This window comes from Balaenoptera borealis (assembly GCF_965194805.1).
Source record: "Balaenoptera borealis genome assembly, chromosome: 11".
NCBI lineage: Eukaryota > Metazoa > Chordata > Mammalia > Artiodactyla > Balaenopteridae > Balaenoptera > Balaenoptera borealis.
Genome location: NC_138868.1, coordinates 54,224,455 through 54,242,216, shown reverse-complemented (window position 1 = coordinate 54,242,216; position 17,762 = coordinate 54,224,455). Strand labels below are relative to the sequence as shown.

The following is a 17,762-nucleotide window of genomic DNA, read 5'->3' as shown; positions in this document are numbered from 1 at the left end:
GCATACTTGTCACTGTCCCTACGTCTCCACTTCTAGATGAAGCCTCTTGAGGGCAGAGATCTAATTTATTGGGTTCACAGCACAGAACAGACCTAGAGTTCTGAACAGCTGTGTTGCATTATGGTAATAATGGGAGTGAATCAGCTGGCCCTTCTGCAGCCCCATTCACATCTTGGAGGACTCCAACTAGGTTGCCCAGCCAAGCAGGGACTCCCTCCTTGGACCAACAACCCCCAGGGCAGAGTTGTTGGCAAACAGAAGCTGGAGAGGTGCCCAGAGAGAGGTAGTGACCTGCCCAAAGTCACACAGCCAGCAAACAGCAGAGATGGGTCATGAATCCAGTTTCCTCTGTTCCTCTGCCTCCCTGGCCACTGGTCTTCTGTCCCGTGCATCCCACTTGCCCTCTCCCTCCCTGAGCTGTAATGTCAGGAGCCCCAAGGACCATGAAAGGTAACCAATGTGAGGGCTGTATCAGGTCCCTCATCTCCTGCTGCAAACCCAAACACAGAGCAAGGTTCCTACGAGCTCCTTCTTCACAAAGTCCTGCCCAGCTGGGGAGCCTGAGCTTGTGCCCTCTGGCCCTGGATGTGGATGAGGTCAGCTTTAAGTGAAAGCCTAGGGGGGTTTCAGACTGGGACCCTGGGGCCCTGCACAGCAGGACAGCAAAGCTCTGGGCTCCAGGTCCAGCGCTGTCATTCCGGCTCTGCAGCCACCGCCAAAACAATTTCCGATTCAGCACATAGTGGGCCTGCCACACGGTATTATCTGCAGTTATCTGCCAGGATTTCAGGGCCTGACAAGGGCTATTAGTAGCAAACGTGGCTTAACAGAAGGAGCCCTTATCCCCGGGGAAGAATGAGATGGGAATCTCTGATCCAGTCCCCTTCCATGCTCTGACAAAATTTCACTGGAAAATTTTATTGAAAAAAACAATTGTACAAATAAGTTCTTTGTTTGACAGCAACAAAGGCTCATTTCCCCCCTTTCCTCCCCATCTTTGAAAATCTGTAAAAGGAAAAAAAAAAGTTCATCCCCATGATGCCTGACTGGAGTCTGCCCAAGAGCTCCCCCTGCCCCCCCATAAGCTATACCCGACCCCCTCACTGGGGTGAGACCCATGGAGTGGGGTGGGTACGTGTCCCAGGGGCTGCAGCACCTAGTTTTATAGTTGAGGGAAGTTAGAAGATTGGGAGGGAGCTGGGGAGGGGCTGAGGTGGTGGTAGTATCAGGAAGAGGGCCCCCATTCCATGAGGGCTTGGCTGAACCCCCAGCTCGATTCCGTCTCACAGATGAGAAAGCACACGGCTATAAATATGAACACTGACGGAGGCAGGCTGGATCCCAGGGCTGAGGGCAGGGCTCCACGACTACTGCCCAGCTCCCACAGGACGTGGGGTCTCTGGGCTCAGCATCCTGACATCTGGGGGCCCGTGTCCAGGCAGACTGAATCCTGGCTGGGAAGGTCTGCTCAGACACAGCCAGTCATCCTGTTTTCCCACCCCCCACCCCGTGGACTATCCAAGGTCAGTACCTCAGCTCCCCACCCCCATAGCACCCATGTGTCTCAGGAGCCTCCCGCTGCCCCCTGCCATCCCACACCCACCCTGGGGCCCTATAACTCGTCTCGCATCTTGTCGCCCTTGGGCCGGACCAGGCGCCCAATGAACAGCAGGGAGCCGCTCTGGGTGTCTCGAACCAGGAAGATGAAGGGGTGGTCGGCGTAGAAGAGCTTGGGGCTGCGCAGCTCCTCACGCCCATAGATGTCCTGGTCGAAGGGGTTGCCGTCTGTGTCCCACTCGAAGGCGGTGGCGTGGAACACACTGGCCAGGTACAGGTCCTTCTTGCCGGACATGCGAGACAGGTCTGCCTTGTTCTTGTCGATGGCCTCAGTCAGACCCAGCCCAGCCAGGTGTTTCTGCAGGACCAGATGAGTGCCGGTGAGGCCACAGTGGGTAAGGCTCCTAGACCCTCACCCTCCACCCACACCGCCTGCTGTCTCCTCCCGTCTCTTCCTCAGAGCAGAGATTACCACTCCCTGCCACCTTCTGTGTGCCAGACATGGCGTGGGCACTGCCAAGCACTGCTTTCCTAATTCTCATGAAAACCCTGCAAGAGCTTCCAATCACCACTTCACAGATGAGGAAACTAAGGCTCAGGGGGAAAAGGCAGAATTTATGCCTGGCCCCGCCGAGCCACCTTGACCTGTGCTTCTCAAACTGTGGGTGGTGGACCGCCAGCATCAGCATGCCCCAGGGGCTTACATGAAGCGCACGTTCCCTGACTCCAGCCCAGAGCCACTGAATCACAATCTCTGGGGGTGGGGCTGGGAACCTTTCTGAACCAACTCTCCAGGTAATTCTTGACACGCTCAAGTTTGAGAAAGACTGTCCTAAGGACAGCTATGACCACATCACTCTGGGGCTTAAAACCTTTCCAGAGTGATATGATGTCTGGGATTTGCTTCAAAATAATCTGATGGGGGGGCTTCCCTGGTGGCGCAGTGGTTGAGAATCCGCCTGCCAATGCAGGGGACACAGGTTCGAGCCCTGGTCTGGGAAGATCCCACATGCCGCGGAGCAACTGGGCCCGTGAGCCACAACTACTGAGCCTGCGCGTCTGGAGCCTGTGCTCCGCAACGAGAGGCCGCGACAGTGAGAGGCCCGCGCACCGCTTTGAAGAGTGGCCCCCACTTGCCGCAACTAGAGAAAGCCCTTGCACAGAAACGAAGACCCAACACAGCCAAAAATAAATAAATTAATTAATTAATTAAAAAAATAATAATAATAATCTGATGGGAAAGGAATGGGTGTGTATAAATGAATCCTTATTGGTCATGAGTTGACGATGGTTGATGTTGGGTGATGGATACATGAGGGTTCCTGATACTAATCTCTCTATTTTTAATATATTTTTATACATTTCCATAGTAAAAAGTTAAAACGCACACACACACACACACACACACACACACACACACACAAACACACACACGCCCTCTTCCAAGGCTCTGCACAACCCCTGGAAGCCAAGGACAAGCTCTTTCCTGTGAACTGTGCTTGCATTGCAGCCTTAACCCTCAGCATGTCCCACTCTGCTCTCCACTCAACAGCCTCCCTGAAACTGCATCCTCGATGGCATCTCAGTGGCTACCCTGTCTCTGTAGGGCCCTTTAGACTCCATGTCTTCTGGGAAGGCTTTCCTATCCCACAAGACTGGAGCCGCGCCTCTCTGGGCCGCAGCACCCCTGGCCTCCCTCTGTCTATCAGTGTGTGGTCCTGTCTGTCTCTCGCACCTGGCTCAGAGCTCCCTCAAGGCAGGGCCCATACTCAGGGCTCTCCCTGGCTCTCAGTGCAGAAGAGGTGGCAGTAAAGGACTGTCGGCTGAGTGAACAGCAGCCTTCAGGGCCCAGGCTTCTGCGGGACAGTGCACTTCCCCAGCATGGCCAAACGGGCACGAGACCTAGGGATCTGAGAGTCGGGGTGTCCTGAGACAGGCATTCTAGGCCCAGCTATTCCAGTCCCCATGACTTTGCATCACCCTCTTGGAATTTCCCAACTCAATCTATTGCAGGGTAGCGGGTAGTGTGTCCACCCAGGGTGCCAGAAAAACACGGGAGAAAGAAGGGAAGTCAGATGACAGCAACTGCAGGAGAAGGGGCTGGGGTAGAGTCGGGACAAGCACAAGAAGGAGACGGGTGGCTCCTCTCTGGAAACCCTCAGTGCTGTCTACAGTACAGACCACACAAGCTCCACTAGTCTCTGGTTTGAAGCCTAAGCCCCATCTCGTCTCAAGCTTTCTCTCTCCACGCTCTCTCAGCAGCAAGTCTGAAACAATTCTGTAGGTGAGAGACCTGCCAAGGAATCATTTCTGGAATCCAAGGGAGGAATGAGATGAAAGTTTTCCCTTTTGAGTAGAGGAAAAAATCTTTCTCTCCTGATTGACAAAAAGGCCACCCTGAGTTTTCACCTTGAGAACTAACTGCAGCTCCACTGCTCGCTAGCTAGGGTGACCTTAGCGAGTCACTGCTTCTCTCCGAGCTGCTGCCCACCACCCAGAGTGGTCATGAGGGAGAAATGATGTTCAGCGGGTTTGGTTAAGTTTCCAGCCAAGTGACTCAGAGCCGAAAGCCATTATTAGTCTTATTACTGCATGGGGGACAATCCTCCAGCTTGAACAATCTATACACGCATACCCCAGAGATATCGCGGGTTCGGTTCTAGACCACCACAATAAAGTGAATATTGCAATAATGCGAGTCACATGAATTTTTTGGTTTCCCGGTGCATATAAAAGTTATGTTTATACTATACTGTAGTCTATTAACTCTGCAATAGTATTATGTCTTAAAAAATCAATGTACATACCTTAATTAAAAATACTTTATTGCTAAAAAATAAAAATTAAAATTAAAATTAAAATTAAAAAATAAAAATTAAAAACCATCATCTGAGCCTTCAGGGAGTCAATCTTTTTGCTGGTGGAGGGTTTGAAATACTGCGAGAATTACTGAAACGTGACACGAAGCGAGCAAATGCTGTTGGAAAAGTGGAGCACTTTGGGGCACTTCAGACTCTGAGAGGCAGCACAGCCTAAGATTAAGGGCATGGCTTGGTGCTAGATGTCTGAGTTATTGACAATGTGAATTTGGATATGTTATTTAACTTTTCTGAGCCTCCCTTTCCTCATCTGTAAGATAAGGTTGATAGTCCTACCTAATAAAGTTGTTTTGAGAATTAAGAGTTTAATACATACAAAGTGCTTAGGAAGAGTGCCTAGCATACAGCACGTGCTCAGTTATATAGGGTTGGCCAAAAAGTTCGTTTGGGTTTTTCGTACGATGTTACAGAAAAGCCTGAACGAACTTTTTGGCCAACCCAATATTTAGCTATTGATGTTATCACCATCTTCCCAAGGGCAGGGACCCTGCCTCCTCCCCCAGCACAGCCCAGTACTGCCTGGACACCCAGAGGGGCTCAGGACAGACCTGCTGAGCTGGTGAATGGGTACCCCATGCACCATGCCCCTCTCCAAGCCCTGCAGGCCCTTGAGTTGGGCCATCTCTCACCTGCAGGTCGTGGGTCACCTCCACCACACCCTTGGGCAGGGAGATGGCAACAGCCTTCTTCTGCATCTTCCCCATCCAGATCTTCAGCTGCTCTTTGGTCAGCAGCTTCTCGAGGCGCTCAAGGGGCTCCACGTGGTGGGGCATGATGATGATGAGGCTGGAGAGCTTGTGCGCCAGGGGCATCTCCACAATTTGCAGCTTCTCCTTCTCGTCATCATAGTAGTTGTAGAGACCTGGGAGAAGAGCAGAAAGGGCGCTGGGCACACTGTGGGGCGGGGGCGGGCCAGGCCCCAAGCACCCTCAAGCCCCCACTTTGCCCCCCCAACCCTGCCCTGCAAGGAACCTACCTGTCCGGTGCATCATGGTGACACCCACGGTATACGAACGGGTCACCATGAAGCCTCGGTTGTCTACCATCTTGTGGTGGAATCTCTCATCCCAGTGTGCTGTAGTGGGAAGTAGAACACAAGGTCAGAAATAGATGCCCCCATCTTGTCAAGACACTCCCCTCAACTGCATACCCTGGATTTTTCCCTGCTCAAGGCCTTTGTTCAAGTCTTCAGGGCTCAACTGCAGCCCACCTCCCCCCGAGCATCCAGCCCACAGAGTACATGTTCCCTGCTTTGGGGTTGTGGGTCTTGGCCCCAGGACATGCTGCCTGAAGATATGGCTCTCTATATTTAGGGCCTACCTGTTTCCGCATGACAGGGGGTGCCTTCAGAAGGAGGACCCTTGCTCAGCGACCACCATGTTCACCTCCGCCCTGACAACTGTCAGGCATTTGCGCAACATGCACTGAGCTAGACTTCCCACCCCACCTGCTAACTGAGGTCTGTGCCCTGGGCAGGGGATGCCCCAAGACCACCCTTAATTCTTGTCTGCCAGCCCTGTCTCTGGGCCCCCAAAAATGACCCAAAAAACCATGAATATGTGACAGAGGCATGAGACCTGCCCTATGTCACATACAGACCTGTATTCAAATTCAGTCTCAGTCACCAACTGGCTGCAAGACCTTTCACCCCTATCTTGGTCTCTTCATTTGTAAAAGAGGGGTCACCTCATCCTCACAGCATGCCGTGAGAGGAACAGTGCTATCCATACAGGTACTCAAAAATACACATTAAGCCCAAATCGAATCTTCAATTCAAGATGCACCTGGACCTGAGTCCGGGCTCTCTCCTCCTAGCTGAGCCTCAGTTTCCTCACCTGTGAAATGGAGGTAACACCACCTGCCCCCAAAGTCGCTTTGAGGGTTAGTAATGATCACAGATGTGGAGCCTTTCTCCAGCTCATTACTGAGATAGAATTGATTACTAAATTTGATTCCAAGACAAGCAACAACACACTCTGATGTGATGAAACACGGTAGGAGCACATCTTATGGAGTCCTTCGGTGGGGCTTGCATCTCTGTCCCATTCTTTTAGACACAACACTACACCTCTCTGAATCTAGTTTCTCGTATGTAACAAGAGTTCAATAACAGTGCCTCCCTCTGGGTCCACGGGTTGTTAATGAGGCCTGAAGGAGCCCCAGCCTTGGTGCTCAGCACGGGAACACTGATCTGATTTGCCAGGGGCGGGGCTCCGAGGAGAGGAGGCCCCGCCCCACCGCGCCCTGCCCCGCCCGCCCGTCCGGACTCACGCTTGAAGAACATAGCATTGACCAGCAGCGCGCCATCTGTGCGCTCCACGTCCTTGGTGACCTCGGGCAGCTTGCCGTCGGTGGTCTGCGCCGCCCACTCGTTGATGGACTGCAGGGCGCTGCGCTTGTCGCGGAAGTTGATCTTGGAGTGCTCGCAGTTGTAGTGCTGCTTGCTGCTGCGCACGAAGTCGTCTGCGAAGCTCACCGAGCTGGGCCCATATAGGCGGCTGCCCAGCTTCCAGGTCACGTTGCGCGCCGTGCTGTTGCTGAGCGAGCGCAGCAGCTCGCCCAGGCCCGCGTGCACCTCCTCGTCTCGCAGCTGCTCGGCGCTCAGCACTGCCTTGGCCTGCGACGCCGTGGCCGCCTTGCCGCCCAGCGACACTAGCCCCAGGGACGAGGCCACCACCACGGGCGACAGCAGGATGTTCTCCACCGCCTGGTCCTTGGCCATGGCCTGGTACAGGCTGAAGGCCAGGCCGGCGCTGCGCTCAGCCAACGTGGCCGCCTTGGGGCTCAGCTTCTCCGCCGGGCCGGGAGCTGCTGCGGCCGCGGGTTTCTTCACCTCGGCGGCCAGGGCTCTGGCCAGTAGGCAGAAGGTGCTGATGAGCATGAGGGCACGCATGGCTGGGAGGTGGGTTGTGAGCACCATGGAGGACCTGTGAGGGTGGCAGAGAGAGGGCGGCCCTGAAGCCCTAGTCGTTCCTCCCCAACAACCATCCCTAGCCTTCTGGCTGTCACCAAGTCCCTTGGAGATGGGAGCAAGAGGGCCCAGAGCTCTAGGGAGCCCGGACCTAACTCCGGGTTGCCCAGATTGGGGGTCTCCATCTGCCCACTCTCTCAGAGGCCTTCTTTGACTCCCTAGCCAAAGCAGGCAAGTCCCCACCTCAGCCCTATTGATTTCTTGCACTGAACTTAACATTTAGACTTATGTTTGTTATGTACTGTTTCCATCCCTAATTAGACTGACCTCCAGGAGGGTTGGAAACCTAGCCAGTCTGGTTTCCCTCTATATCCCCAGTGCCTGGCACACAACAGGCCTCAGCTGTTCCTGAATGAACAGAAACCAGGGCCACTTGCCCAAACCTGGGGTCTTCAGTTATTAGCTCTGATCTCATACAACCCTGGGGCCCTTTTCCAGTGGGGGGGAAAAAAAAGTGGTAGATGGGCTCAGGGTCTGCATGAAACTCAGGGGCCTGGACAAAGGATGTCATGTGGGGCGGAGGTGTAGGCCTGCTCCTCCCCGAATGCCTTTCCTTCTGCCCTGGGATGTTAATGAGTCACCAGTTGGTTCACTCATTAAATGAGAGAGTCCAGATGCCCTACTCTGCTGCCCCAAGGGTGACCTTGAGTTCGCATGTGTGCATGTGTGTGTGCCCACCCCTCTCTGAACCTCAGGTGCATTTTCCAAGTTGTACGGGTCTAGGTCTCCATGCCCAGGCTTCTGTCTTGGCAGGGACTTGCCTGCCTGTCTGCCCACAGCCCCTGGAGCGGATGTGTGAAATCCCCAGGACAAAAGCTGAGGAGGAGGCAGGGGAGGTTTCCTGAGAGGAAGGATACTAAAGGAGAGGGTAAGTCACAGCTCAAAGGAACAATGACACCGACACCCCTTCACCAGAGGCTGGTGGCCAGATGTGTGTTCATTCTCCCAGGAAGCAGGGCCACCTCAGATTCCATTCTGCCCTCCCATCTGACAGTCATCACCACACATGCCCATCTACTCTGTGGCTTCAAGATTGCCCTCAGGTCCCCTCCTCAAACCACAGCAGTAGCAGTGGCCCCTAGGACAAGCCCCTCTCCCCTCTCTGGGTCCTCCCATCAGGACAGTCTCTCCACATGGACTTATTTCCACACTCCTCCACTTTGAGGTCATTTCCACTTCTCCAGGCAGCACAACAGAAGAGGAGATGACATGGCAAAGGGAAGGTTTGGAAGGAACCGCGGTGATCCCACGGCTCTGGCAGATCCCATCTCGTGGTCCTCAAGAAGATGGAAAACTCAGAATCCTGGTGGACGACCCTCAGGCCTTGAGCCTGCCTGGGGAGCACTGGCTTTCTGCGAAGATTCTACTGCTGCAGCCATCCTGTGAACCAAGCCAAGTCCCCCCTCCCTGGGCTGCCACCTCCTTGGAGGTGCAGTGCAGAGGAGAAGCAAAGGGTACATGGGGAGAGGTGGTGGGAGGAAGGAAGGCCACTGAGCCCCACAGCTGCCTGGGGGAAGGTATCAAAGAGATCTGTAGCCTAGAGTATGGATTGCGGAGGTAAGACAGAGTTTCACCCTAAAGAACGGATTGGGAAGGGAATATCTCAGGGCCCAGGCTGCCTTCCTCCCAGCCCTAGCTACTTCCCCACCAGGCCTGGAACCTCAAAGGCAGAGCGGCCATATAATTATTGTACAAACAAGGACACTTAAGAGAGTAAAATGGGACACTACTAATTATTAGGCCAGGACAACAGGCATATGGTCATCCTATTCAAAGGCTGCCTTTAGTCCAGACAGCTGATGCCAGAGCTTGGACCTCTGCAGAGGCCACCAGCATCCCCTTGAGAGGCAGTCTCGGAGTCTAGTTCACAGCCTTGCCACGTGGCAGGCACTATCTTGACAGCCCCACCCCCAGCCAACCAGAACCTTAAAGGGCTGGGAGGGGTTTTTTAAGAAAGCTCCAAATGACTAGTTTGGGATTCCTCAGGCAGCCACACAGCTGCGCTCCTGTTCCTGCTCCTGCTCCGGGTGACGTGGCATGCTGGAAATTGAATTATCTCCACCCGCCTGCAGAGGGGGGCTTCCAACCCGGGAAGCAGGAGGCCTGGGTTCAGGTCCCAGGGGGTGCCACGGAGCCTCCCTGGCCCTAGCTTCGAGCCCGCAACGTCACTCTCCGCAGGGAGATGTGCAGCTATGGAGAAGGGCTGCCCTGTTAACCCAGCAGCAGGAACGGAGGAAGGCAAGTCACTGCAAGCAAGCCAGCCTCCCACAGCCCAGCCCCTGTTGCCACAGAGAAATCCTAGCCCTCAGGCCAAGGTTAGAAGATTTATACTCCCACAGAGAAAAATACACGATCCCAGAACCAAGGGCTGTGCCCACAGCTAGCCAGGCCAAGTTGAGACTGGGTTCCAGATTTTTGTAAGTAGAGGGAAGGGAAGCAGATGCTAGGGGGGGACCACCAGAAGGGCTCTCAAACACTTGAGGAGGGCTAAAGTACCTTGAAACTGCCTCAGGGGGAGGTCAATGCCTGCCTTTTTCATTCTGAAAGAAAACAGAAGAGTGAGGAGGATGGGATAGGGCAGAGCTGGCGTGGTGGTGAGGAGGGGGCCTGGTAGGCCCAGCCCCCATACGGAACCCTGTCTACACTGCCCCTGGCAGAAGGAAGACATAACCAGTCCCAGACCTACAAGGACCTTGGAGGTCATTCACTTCACCAAACAGCGGGAGAAACTGAGGCCACAGAGGGGGCAGGGAGCCACCTCCAGTCCACCAGGGATCAGTGGGGGTCCGGCTTCCTAGCACAGGGCTCCTTCCTCCCAGAAGCACCCACAGAGCCCCTCCGGAGGGCTGGATGTGGTGTCCTGTTACACAGCCCGTGAAAAAACATTTCTGCTGGGAATCCCGGTGACCAGAGACAAAAGGAGGGGAGCCGGAGGCCTCAGGAAGGGGGGATGGGCAGATGAACTGCCTGAGGACAGAAGGGTGTGGTCCCAGCCAGAGACTTCCAGGGAACCAAAGCCCCCTGATTTTCCTCCGGCCTCCATCCGGCCTCCATCCGGGCCCTGCAGACCAGAGGGACCAGCCGGAAGCCCGGGAAGAGGAGGGGCCGGGCCTTCTGGCCATGCTGGAAGCGGTTTCATTCTTCTTCCACCACTCCAGCCGCCTCAGGAATGTCCCTAAGCTGGGGGCAGGGAACCCCGGCCTCTTAAGTAGCCTTAACCCTGCAGTTACTCCAGGAACCAGGTGGCGGTGGACAGAATTACAGCGGGTGACTCAAAGCCTTCGAGGGAGCTCCCCGTTCTCCCTTCTGCGGGGGGATGCAGACCTGGTCACCTCCTCACCGCTTTTTGGAGGGAGGTGGGGAGACTGGTGCTGGCTGCCATGACCTACACGTGCAGGCTGCTGATCAGAAATGGAGCCGCGGTCCTCCCAAACCACGGGGACCCCAAGAGCCAAGTAGAAGTCAAGACTATTTCACCTCCTTTTCCTACCACCCTACCTCAGGAGGCTCAGATGCCCCCCAGCAAGCCTGTGAAGAGGTTGGTCCACTGGCCCTTGGGCCTCAACCCCACAACTGGAGGCACCCCGACATGCAAAGCCAGCCTGGCCTCCCTGTCCCTGCTGGAAGGCGTTCCAGACCCCATCTCCTCCCTCCTTGGTCCTGCAGAGGGACGAGCCTCAGCACACCGGCTCCCAGCCCCACTGTTTCCTCTCTGCCACCAGCACCCCTGCCCCACACTTCTGCGGAACCCTGCACTTTCTCCGGGCCCTCTGAGTGCCCCGACTCTCTATCCCGGCTCTGATCTCTGCTCTGGCCCTCGGGCTCGCTCCGCCATCACCACCCAGCCCCGGGTTCTCCATGCCGAACCCTCCAGCTGTCCCCAAAGTGCCAGGGACTCCAGTTTGCGGGCTCTGGAGTGGCCCCTAAACCCTCCCGCGGGCCGCTCTCCCCTCTCGTTTTCTTGAGCACCCCCAAAGCTCCCGCCGCTCCCCCCGGCCGCCCCCGCCCCTGCCCCTCACCTGGCCGGGCTGGGCTGGCGCGGGGACCGCAGTCACAGTGCCGCACTAGAGCCGCGAACGGATTCCACTCTCCGCCGCGCCCCCGCTCTCCAGATCTATATATGGCGTTCCCCCACCCCACCTCCCGCCCGTCCCGAGAAACTTCTGGAAAGTTAGAAAAGCTTCCGGAGGGCGCCCCGGCTCCGCCAAAAAAAGCCAAAGCCCTCCCCCAAACCGCCCCGGCTCCCACCCCTCCCTCTGCGGGCAGTCACCCGGCCCCTGGGTCCTACTGCCCCCCTCATCGGACGGGGTCGCGGCACCCGGGGAGCCCCCGCCTTGAGGCTGGGTGCCCGGGGTTCGCACGACTGCAGAGCGAGCGGGCATCCTTCGATTCAGCTGAGACTCTGCACCTTAGTGGGAGCTCGGAACGCTTAGCTGGAGGGCACATGGGTCTCCAGGGTCCAACTCCCAGGAGAGGAGCCCCCTAACAACCCAAGGCTCTTTGCACAAGCCAGCTACCCCGATTGCTCATTCCTTCCAGCACCCCTTTCCCTGCGCCTCCAAGTGGATCCAGTCCCCCATTTTTGAGCTGAAACTTAATTGGGTTCCTCAGTCAGGGCCCCTCTCCTTCCTCTCAGAGGAGGTGGTCAGAGGTTGGGAGGCAGCACCCTTCTCCATGTGCAGTTTATCCTGAGCACCTTGGAGCTCAACCTCAGTGGCCACCCCGACAGGAAGAGTGGTCGGGCCAGTCCCAGTACCTGACCCTCACCCAGGAAAGTATTGGAAACAACTGGGAAACACCACGTGGTCTGCCTGGGCCTGGGGGGGTGCACAGGAAGAAAACCCTGACTGTCCACCAAGTAATATGCTGTGTGACCCTAAAGAAGTTACTCTCCTTTCTGGGCCTCAGTTCCTCTGTGAAATGTCATTCCTTGCTTCCTTTCCTTGTCTGTCTCTGTCTGTCTCTGTCTCTCTGTCCTTGGTCGTCCCTGCCCCCTCCCTGTCTGGGTCCTCTCCCACAGGTCTCACTATCAACTCCTCTTGCCCCACCCTTCCCCAGTTGATAGCCTCTTGAGCTCTGAGCTAAGCTGGGGTATTCATTTCCGTTCCAGGTGCGGAAGACACAGCCAAGAACAGGACAAAGTCCCTGCCCTTAGGATGAACATTCTGAGAGGAGTATGCACATCTTAGTAGGGAACTTGAGAAGGTAGAAGATTATTTAGGACATCCCCCTCCCTCCCCCAAATCTTTAATAGGTAAATCATAGATAACCCATGGGCCCCAGTATGGAGAAGAAGGGACAGACACTTCACTCACTCATTCATTCATTCAATCAACAAACTGTGCTGAACATCTTCTTGCTTCCAGGTGCATCTCTGGATCTTGGGGAGCAAATGAAGCCCAGCACTCAAAAGATGAATCATCAAGGTCCCTGGCAGCAGAGGTGAGGGGAGGGCACTTTCTGGCCACCCCAGCCTGGTGGTAGTGACTAACTTCTCAGTCTGGCTTAGGCTGCTGATGTTCAAAGTCTGATTACAAGGATTGTGGGAAATCTTAGATCCCAAGAGCTTCAGACTCTTCGAATCAGGGTCAAAGAATCAGAGACCACTTGAACCTTAAGGTAGTCATCACAGAATATGATATCCCCATGAAATCTTTGAATTCATCCAAGGAATCTTAGAATGTTAACTCTCAGAGTCAAAGAATCTTAGAATAAAAGTATTGAGGACTCTGGGCTGCAAGGCATCTCAGAGGTCATGGAATCCTGTCTGTAGCCCCTGGCGGAAGTCCTCTCTGAAGTACCCCAAAAAGGCAAGCGCCCAGGTTCCTCCAGGAACAGGGAGCTCACCTCCCTCGGAGGCAGCCCAGTATCCTTTTCTTAGGACAGGTCTGATCGTTGACAAAATCTCTTAGCCTCAGGGCGGTGTCCATCTCTTTGGTGCAGCTGTCCAGGTTTTCATGTACTTCCCTCTGCCTCATCTGTGTATTGCTTTTAAGAATAAGTCCTTGCTATTCAAGGAAACTGAGAAAATCGCCTGGGTCCCAGGCCCAACTCCACCCTCTACCCCACCCCCAGCTTGGCCCTCAGGTGGTAATTGGCCAGTCAACTAAGGGTCCATCAAAGCTGGTGTAATGAAGGAGAGGTTTGCCTTGATTTCCAGCAGGTCCAGATGTCAAAATCCTGCAGAGATTTCCTTTCCTCCACACCCTTTCATCTCTTAGCTCTCCGAAGCCTCACCAGAAGTTTAGGGGAAAGCTGAGTGCTACGACTCTCAGTGACGGCCCTGAGGGGGAAGGGTAAACTGAGGCTCACGTTGTTAGATAAACCCAGAATCCTAGGTCAGAGTAGAAAGGACCAATGCCCACCATATACCGATAGGGAAGCTGAGGCCTAGGGAGGGGGCTGGGTCTGGAGACCCTCTACCAGCCTCACTAGACCGATACTGTAGCTCAGACTGAGTCAGAAGCCTCCTCTATGGCATTGTGCTGTGTTATCTCTGTGTCATCACCCTGTATGGTCACTGAATGTCACTGGAGATTTTGGATGGGCAGAGATTTCTTCTCACTCTGAGTCCCCAGTTCCCAGCACATGGCATGCCCAGAAAAGGCACATGATGAGCGTGGCCAGTGAGTGAGTGATGGGAAGTGTCTGCCTGAGTCTACTGGACTCCAAGCACAGCCTCCCTGCAACCTCCCTGAAGAAAGAAAGGCAACGGCTCCTTTAAATTTCCAAGATCAGCAAAAAAAGTTTCAAGAGCCTTTGCCACATTATTCTTAGCTCTGAGCCCAGCCCAGGCCCTGCTGACTGCAGCCCTTCCCCCACACTCCCAAGCTGCACTTTCTGGAAAAAGCACTCTTTTTGGAGGGAGGAAAGAGTCTGAAATGCAGAGAAACTCTCCAGCATTTCAGGTCTGGCTTCGTCCAGTGCCTCTGCTCCCAGCAGGAGCGGTTCCTGCCCACCCCCACCCCCGACAGGGGCTCAGCTGGAAATCCCAGGTCCCAAGAGGTGTGGGCAGCAGGAAATAGAAAACCGTGGAATCCAACTGCATCACACCATACAGAGAGGAAAACTGAGGCCCAGAGAGGGGCAGGAACTTGCCCAAAGTCACACAGCAAGCCAGAGGTGGAACTGGGCCAGAGCCCATGCCCTGGGCCCCAGCCCTCTTTCTCCCACACCATCTTCTAACTGGGCCTTCCAGGTAGGCAGGCCCAGTTCTGGCAGATATTGCAGAAACGGCTCTCTAGCCCCAGTGGCTAGATTCAGGCAGTCCTCACCCTACAGAATCCTAGGACAAAAACTAACATGTTAAGTGCCCAGCACGTTCATATTATTATATTTAATACTCTCAGGTTAAGTAAGAATGTCTCCATTTTAAACACAAGGAAACTGAGGTTCAGGGAGGCTAAGTTCAAGACCTTACAGTAAATTGCAGTCAGAACTGAGATTTGAACTGTTTGTCTGTGGAAGATGGGGAGTTGGGACAGGGAGAGGACAAGGAAGTGACATTCATGGGGCCCTTTGCTGTGGCCAGGCACCCTAAACAATATCTCACTTTTAATTATTGGACGTTAATTGGAAGGAGGTGTCATTCCTTTCTTCTTTTAACAGAGGATAAAACTGTGGCCAAGAAAGGCTTGGATAGCCAGCCCATGGTGGGCCCTCTCCCTGGGAAACCAGGGCTGCCACTGGCAGTTCTTCTTTGAGATGCTGTCCAGGAGCCAAGAATGTGCGCGCAGCCCCAAGCATGAGTCAGGGAAACGCAGCTTCTGCAATCTCTGATTCTCTCTCGTGGAGTTTGGGGCCTTCTGACCCAAAGGGCTGTCCTGTGAGCTGCCACGTTGGAGGGTGGGAGGCTGGTGAGGGGTGGGCGGACGCATGACTCCTCCCTCCTCCTCCCAGAGCAAGCCCCACCCTCCTACTATCCTCCTGGTGCTGAGGCAACTCCAGGGCCTTCACCCACACACATGACACCCTGACAGGACCCCCCAGAGACACACGTCCACTGACACTGCAGACACACGTGTCCACCCACCCACTGCGGCCCCTTCATGCAATCCACATATACACATGTCTGCATAACTCTCTAGCAATACAAATGCACCACATGTGGCACACATGCCTAATAGGTACCTGTACACAGGCTCAGGCTCAAGGGGAGGCGGGGAGGACAGCCCGCAGTCGGGATTCCACTCTCTTCACCCCTTATTAGCTGTGAAGCCTTGGGGAAGTCACTTCCCCTCTCTGGCCTTCAGTGTCCAGTTGTAAAATGAGAGGGTGTGACTTCTCCTTGCCACCCCGCTCCCTGCCAGTTGACATTCTCCCCTGCCTTCATCCCCAAAACCTGCAGACATTTCTTGAGCATCTACCATGTGCGGGGAGTGAGCCAGCTGCAGAACACAGGGACAGGGCTCCTGACCCCAGCCCAGGGCTCAGTCCATTGCACCAGCTCAAAACCCTTCTGTGGCTCCCAACAGCCCCTCGAGAAAGCCCAAGCCCCTTGGTGGTCCTTTGCAGCAAGCCAGTTTGCAAGTGCAGGTCCTCGGTGCTCCTGGGCAGAGACTCTCTGCCTTCTTAGGGCCACAGCAAGGGAGGATGCTCTTAAGAAAGCTCAGCTCTGGGACTGGAGCTCCCTTCCTTCTGCCAGTCTCCCTGTCCCAGGCCTCCTTCGGCAACTCATGGAAATAGCTCCAGCTGCCTGGAGAGCCCTTGGGGTGGTCAGACGGCTTTTAAGTACCACCTTGCCTTTTCCCTTCCCCTGTTGCCTCCCTACCCACCCCCTTACCCAGCACCCAGCTCTTCTTTTCTCCCCCAGGTGACGCTGACAGCTGTAATAATACTGATGCCCAGATCAGCCGCAGGGCTGCCCTCCCTGTCTTAGGGTCTCTGACACTCAGAAAAGGGCCCCTGAGCTCTGACCACCCCACTCCCAGCCCTAATCCGCTTCAGCCCAGTGCAGCCACTCCCGCGTTATGGGATTCAAGAAGCCCTGGCATGGGGGTCAGGAGACCTGGGATCCTGGCCCAGCTCTGCTGTGTTTTAGCTGGTCTAGCTCCCCACCTCTGTCAAATAGGAGTGATGATCTGGAGGATGATGAGAAGCACAGATGAAACAATGGGTTGGAGAGCACTTTGCGAACTCTGCATGGCATTAGGATCTCTGCTGCACGCTGCCCGCCTCTTCATCACCTGGTCACATCCTTCCTAACCTTAAGAAGCCACTTCTGACCATTCCTGCTCTGATCACCATCCTGTCAGTTCCACTCACACCTGGCCTTGCACATACACAGGAGGGTAGCAAAGGGCTGGAGTGGGGCCTTTCAGAAGAGGCACAGGCCAAGGGTGGCATCCTGGCAAAGCAAAGAGAATCCAGCCCGGGAGTCAGGAAGGCTGGGTGCCACCATTCAGCGAGTGACCTTGGAAAGTCACTGCACCTCTCTGGGCCTCCGTTTCCTCATCTGTGATGTGGAGAAATGAGGAGGATCTGGAAGGATCTGAGGGATTTCATTTTAAACGGGAAAGTTTAGTTTCGTCCCCACTGTTGGCAAGAGAAGAAATGGACACACCCTTTCTAGAAGGCAGTTTGCACTGGGAGCTTTAAAGATTGTACTGAATATTTCCCGGCAACATTGTTTGTAATTGCAAAATTTGGAAACAACCTAACTGTCCATCAGTAGCGGGGTGGGGATACCAGGAAGTTGGGAAAAACAAAAAGCAAGGAAGTTCTTTATGTCTTGATATTGATTCCATCTCAGAGCTGAAGTGAAGGAGGGTGTTGCTTAGATCTGCACAGATTGTCCCAGCAGGTGGGTAGAAACTGGTAACATTCCTTGCTGGCAGGGGAAGGACTGGATGTGAGAGGGAGAGGGGGAGGAGTGAGACTTATCTTTCATCCCGTATGAATTTGGAGGCTATATGAATGCATTACCTATTCACACATTTTTAAATTTTTAAATTATTTGTTCTTTTAAGAAAAAATTTTTTTAATGGTTCTGAAGAAACTAGGGACAGGACAGGAATAAAGACACAGACGTAGAGAATGGACTTGAGGACACGGGGAGGGGGAAGGGTAAGCAGGGATAAAGTGAGAGAGTGGCATGGACATATATACACTACCAAATGTAAAATAGATAGCTAGTGGGAAGCAGCCACATAGCACAGGGAGATCAGCTCAGTGCTTTGTGGCCACCTAGAGGGCTGGGATAGGGAGGGTGGGAGGGAGACGCAAGAGGGAGGGGATATGGGGATATATGTATGCATATAGCTGATTCACTTTGTTATACAGCAGAAACTAACACAACATTCTAAAGCAATTATACTCCAATAAGGATGTTAAAAAAATTTAAAAATAAAAATATG

The 17,762-nt window shown here is 54.3% G+C and overlaps 1 protein-coding gene across 2 annotated transcripts; it reads right to left on the bottom strand.

Moving 5' to 3' along the window:
- Positions 1–902: 902 nt before the first annotated feature.
- SERPINH1 (serpin family H member 1) lies at positions 903–11,575 on the bottom strand. Of its 2 annotated transcripts, XM_082343204.1 has the most exons (6): positions 11,427–11,549; positions 9,904–9,947; positions 6,708–7,363; positions 5,413–5,511; positions 5,066–5,298; positions 903–1,915 (listed from the first exon to the last, which is right to left on the bottom strand). In XM_082343204.1, exons 3-6 carry the CDS (start codon positions 7,354–7,356, stop codon positions 1,613–1,615), a joined length of 1,284 nt encoding a protein of 427 aa, XP_082199330.1. In that variant the 5' UTR covers positions 7,357–7,363; positions 9,904–9,947; positions 11,427–11,549; the 3' UTR covers positions 903–1,612. The 2 variants fall into 2 exon arrangements, with proteins under 2 accessions (XP_082199330.1, XP_082199329.1); XM_082343203.1 differs by lacking the exon at positions 9,904–9,947 and having other exon boundaries at positions 11,427–11,575.
- Positions 11,576–17,762: the final 6,187 nt, after the last annotated feature.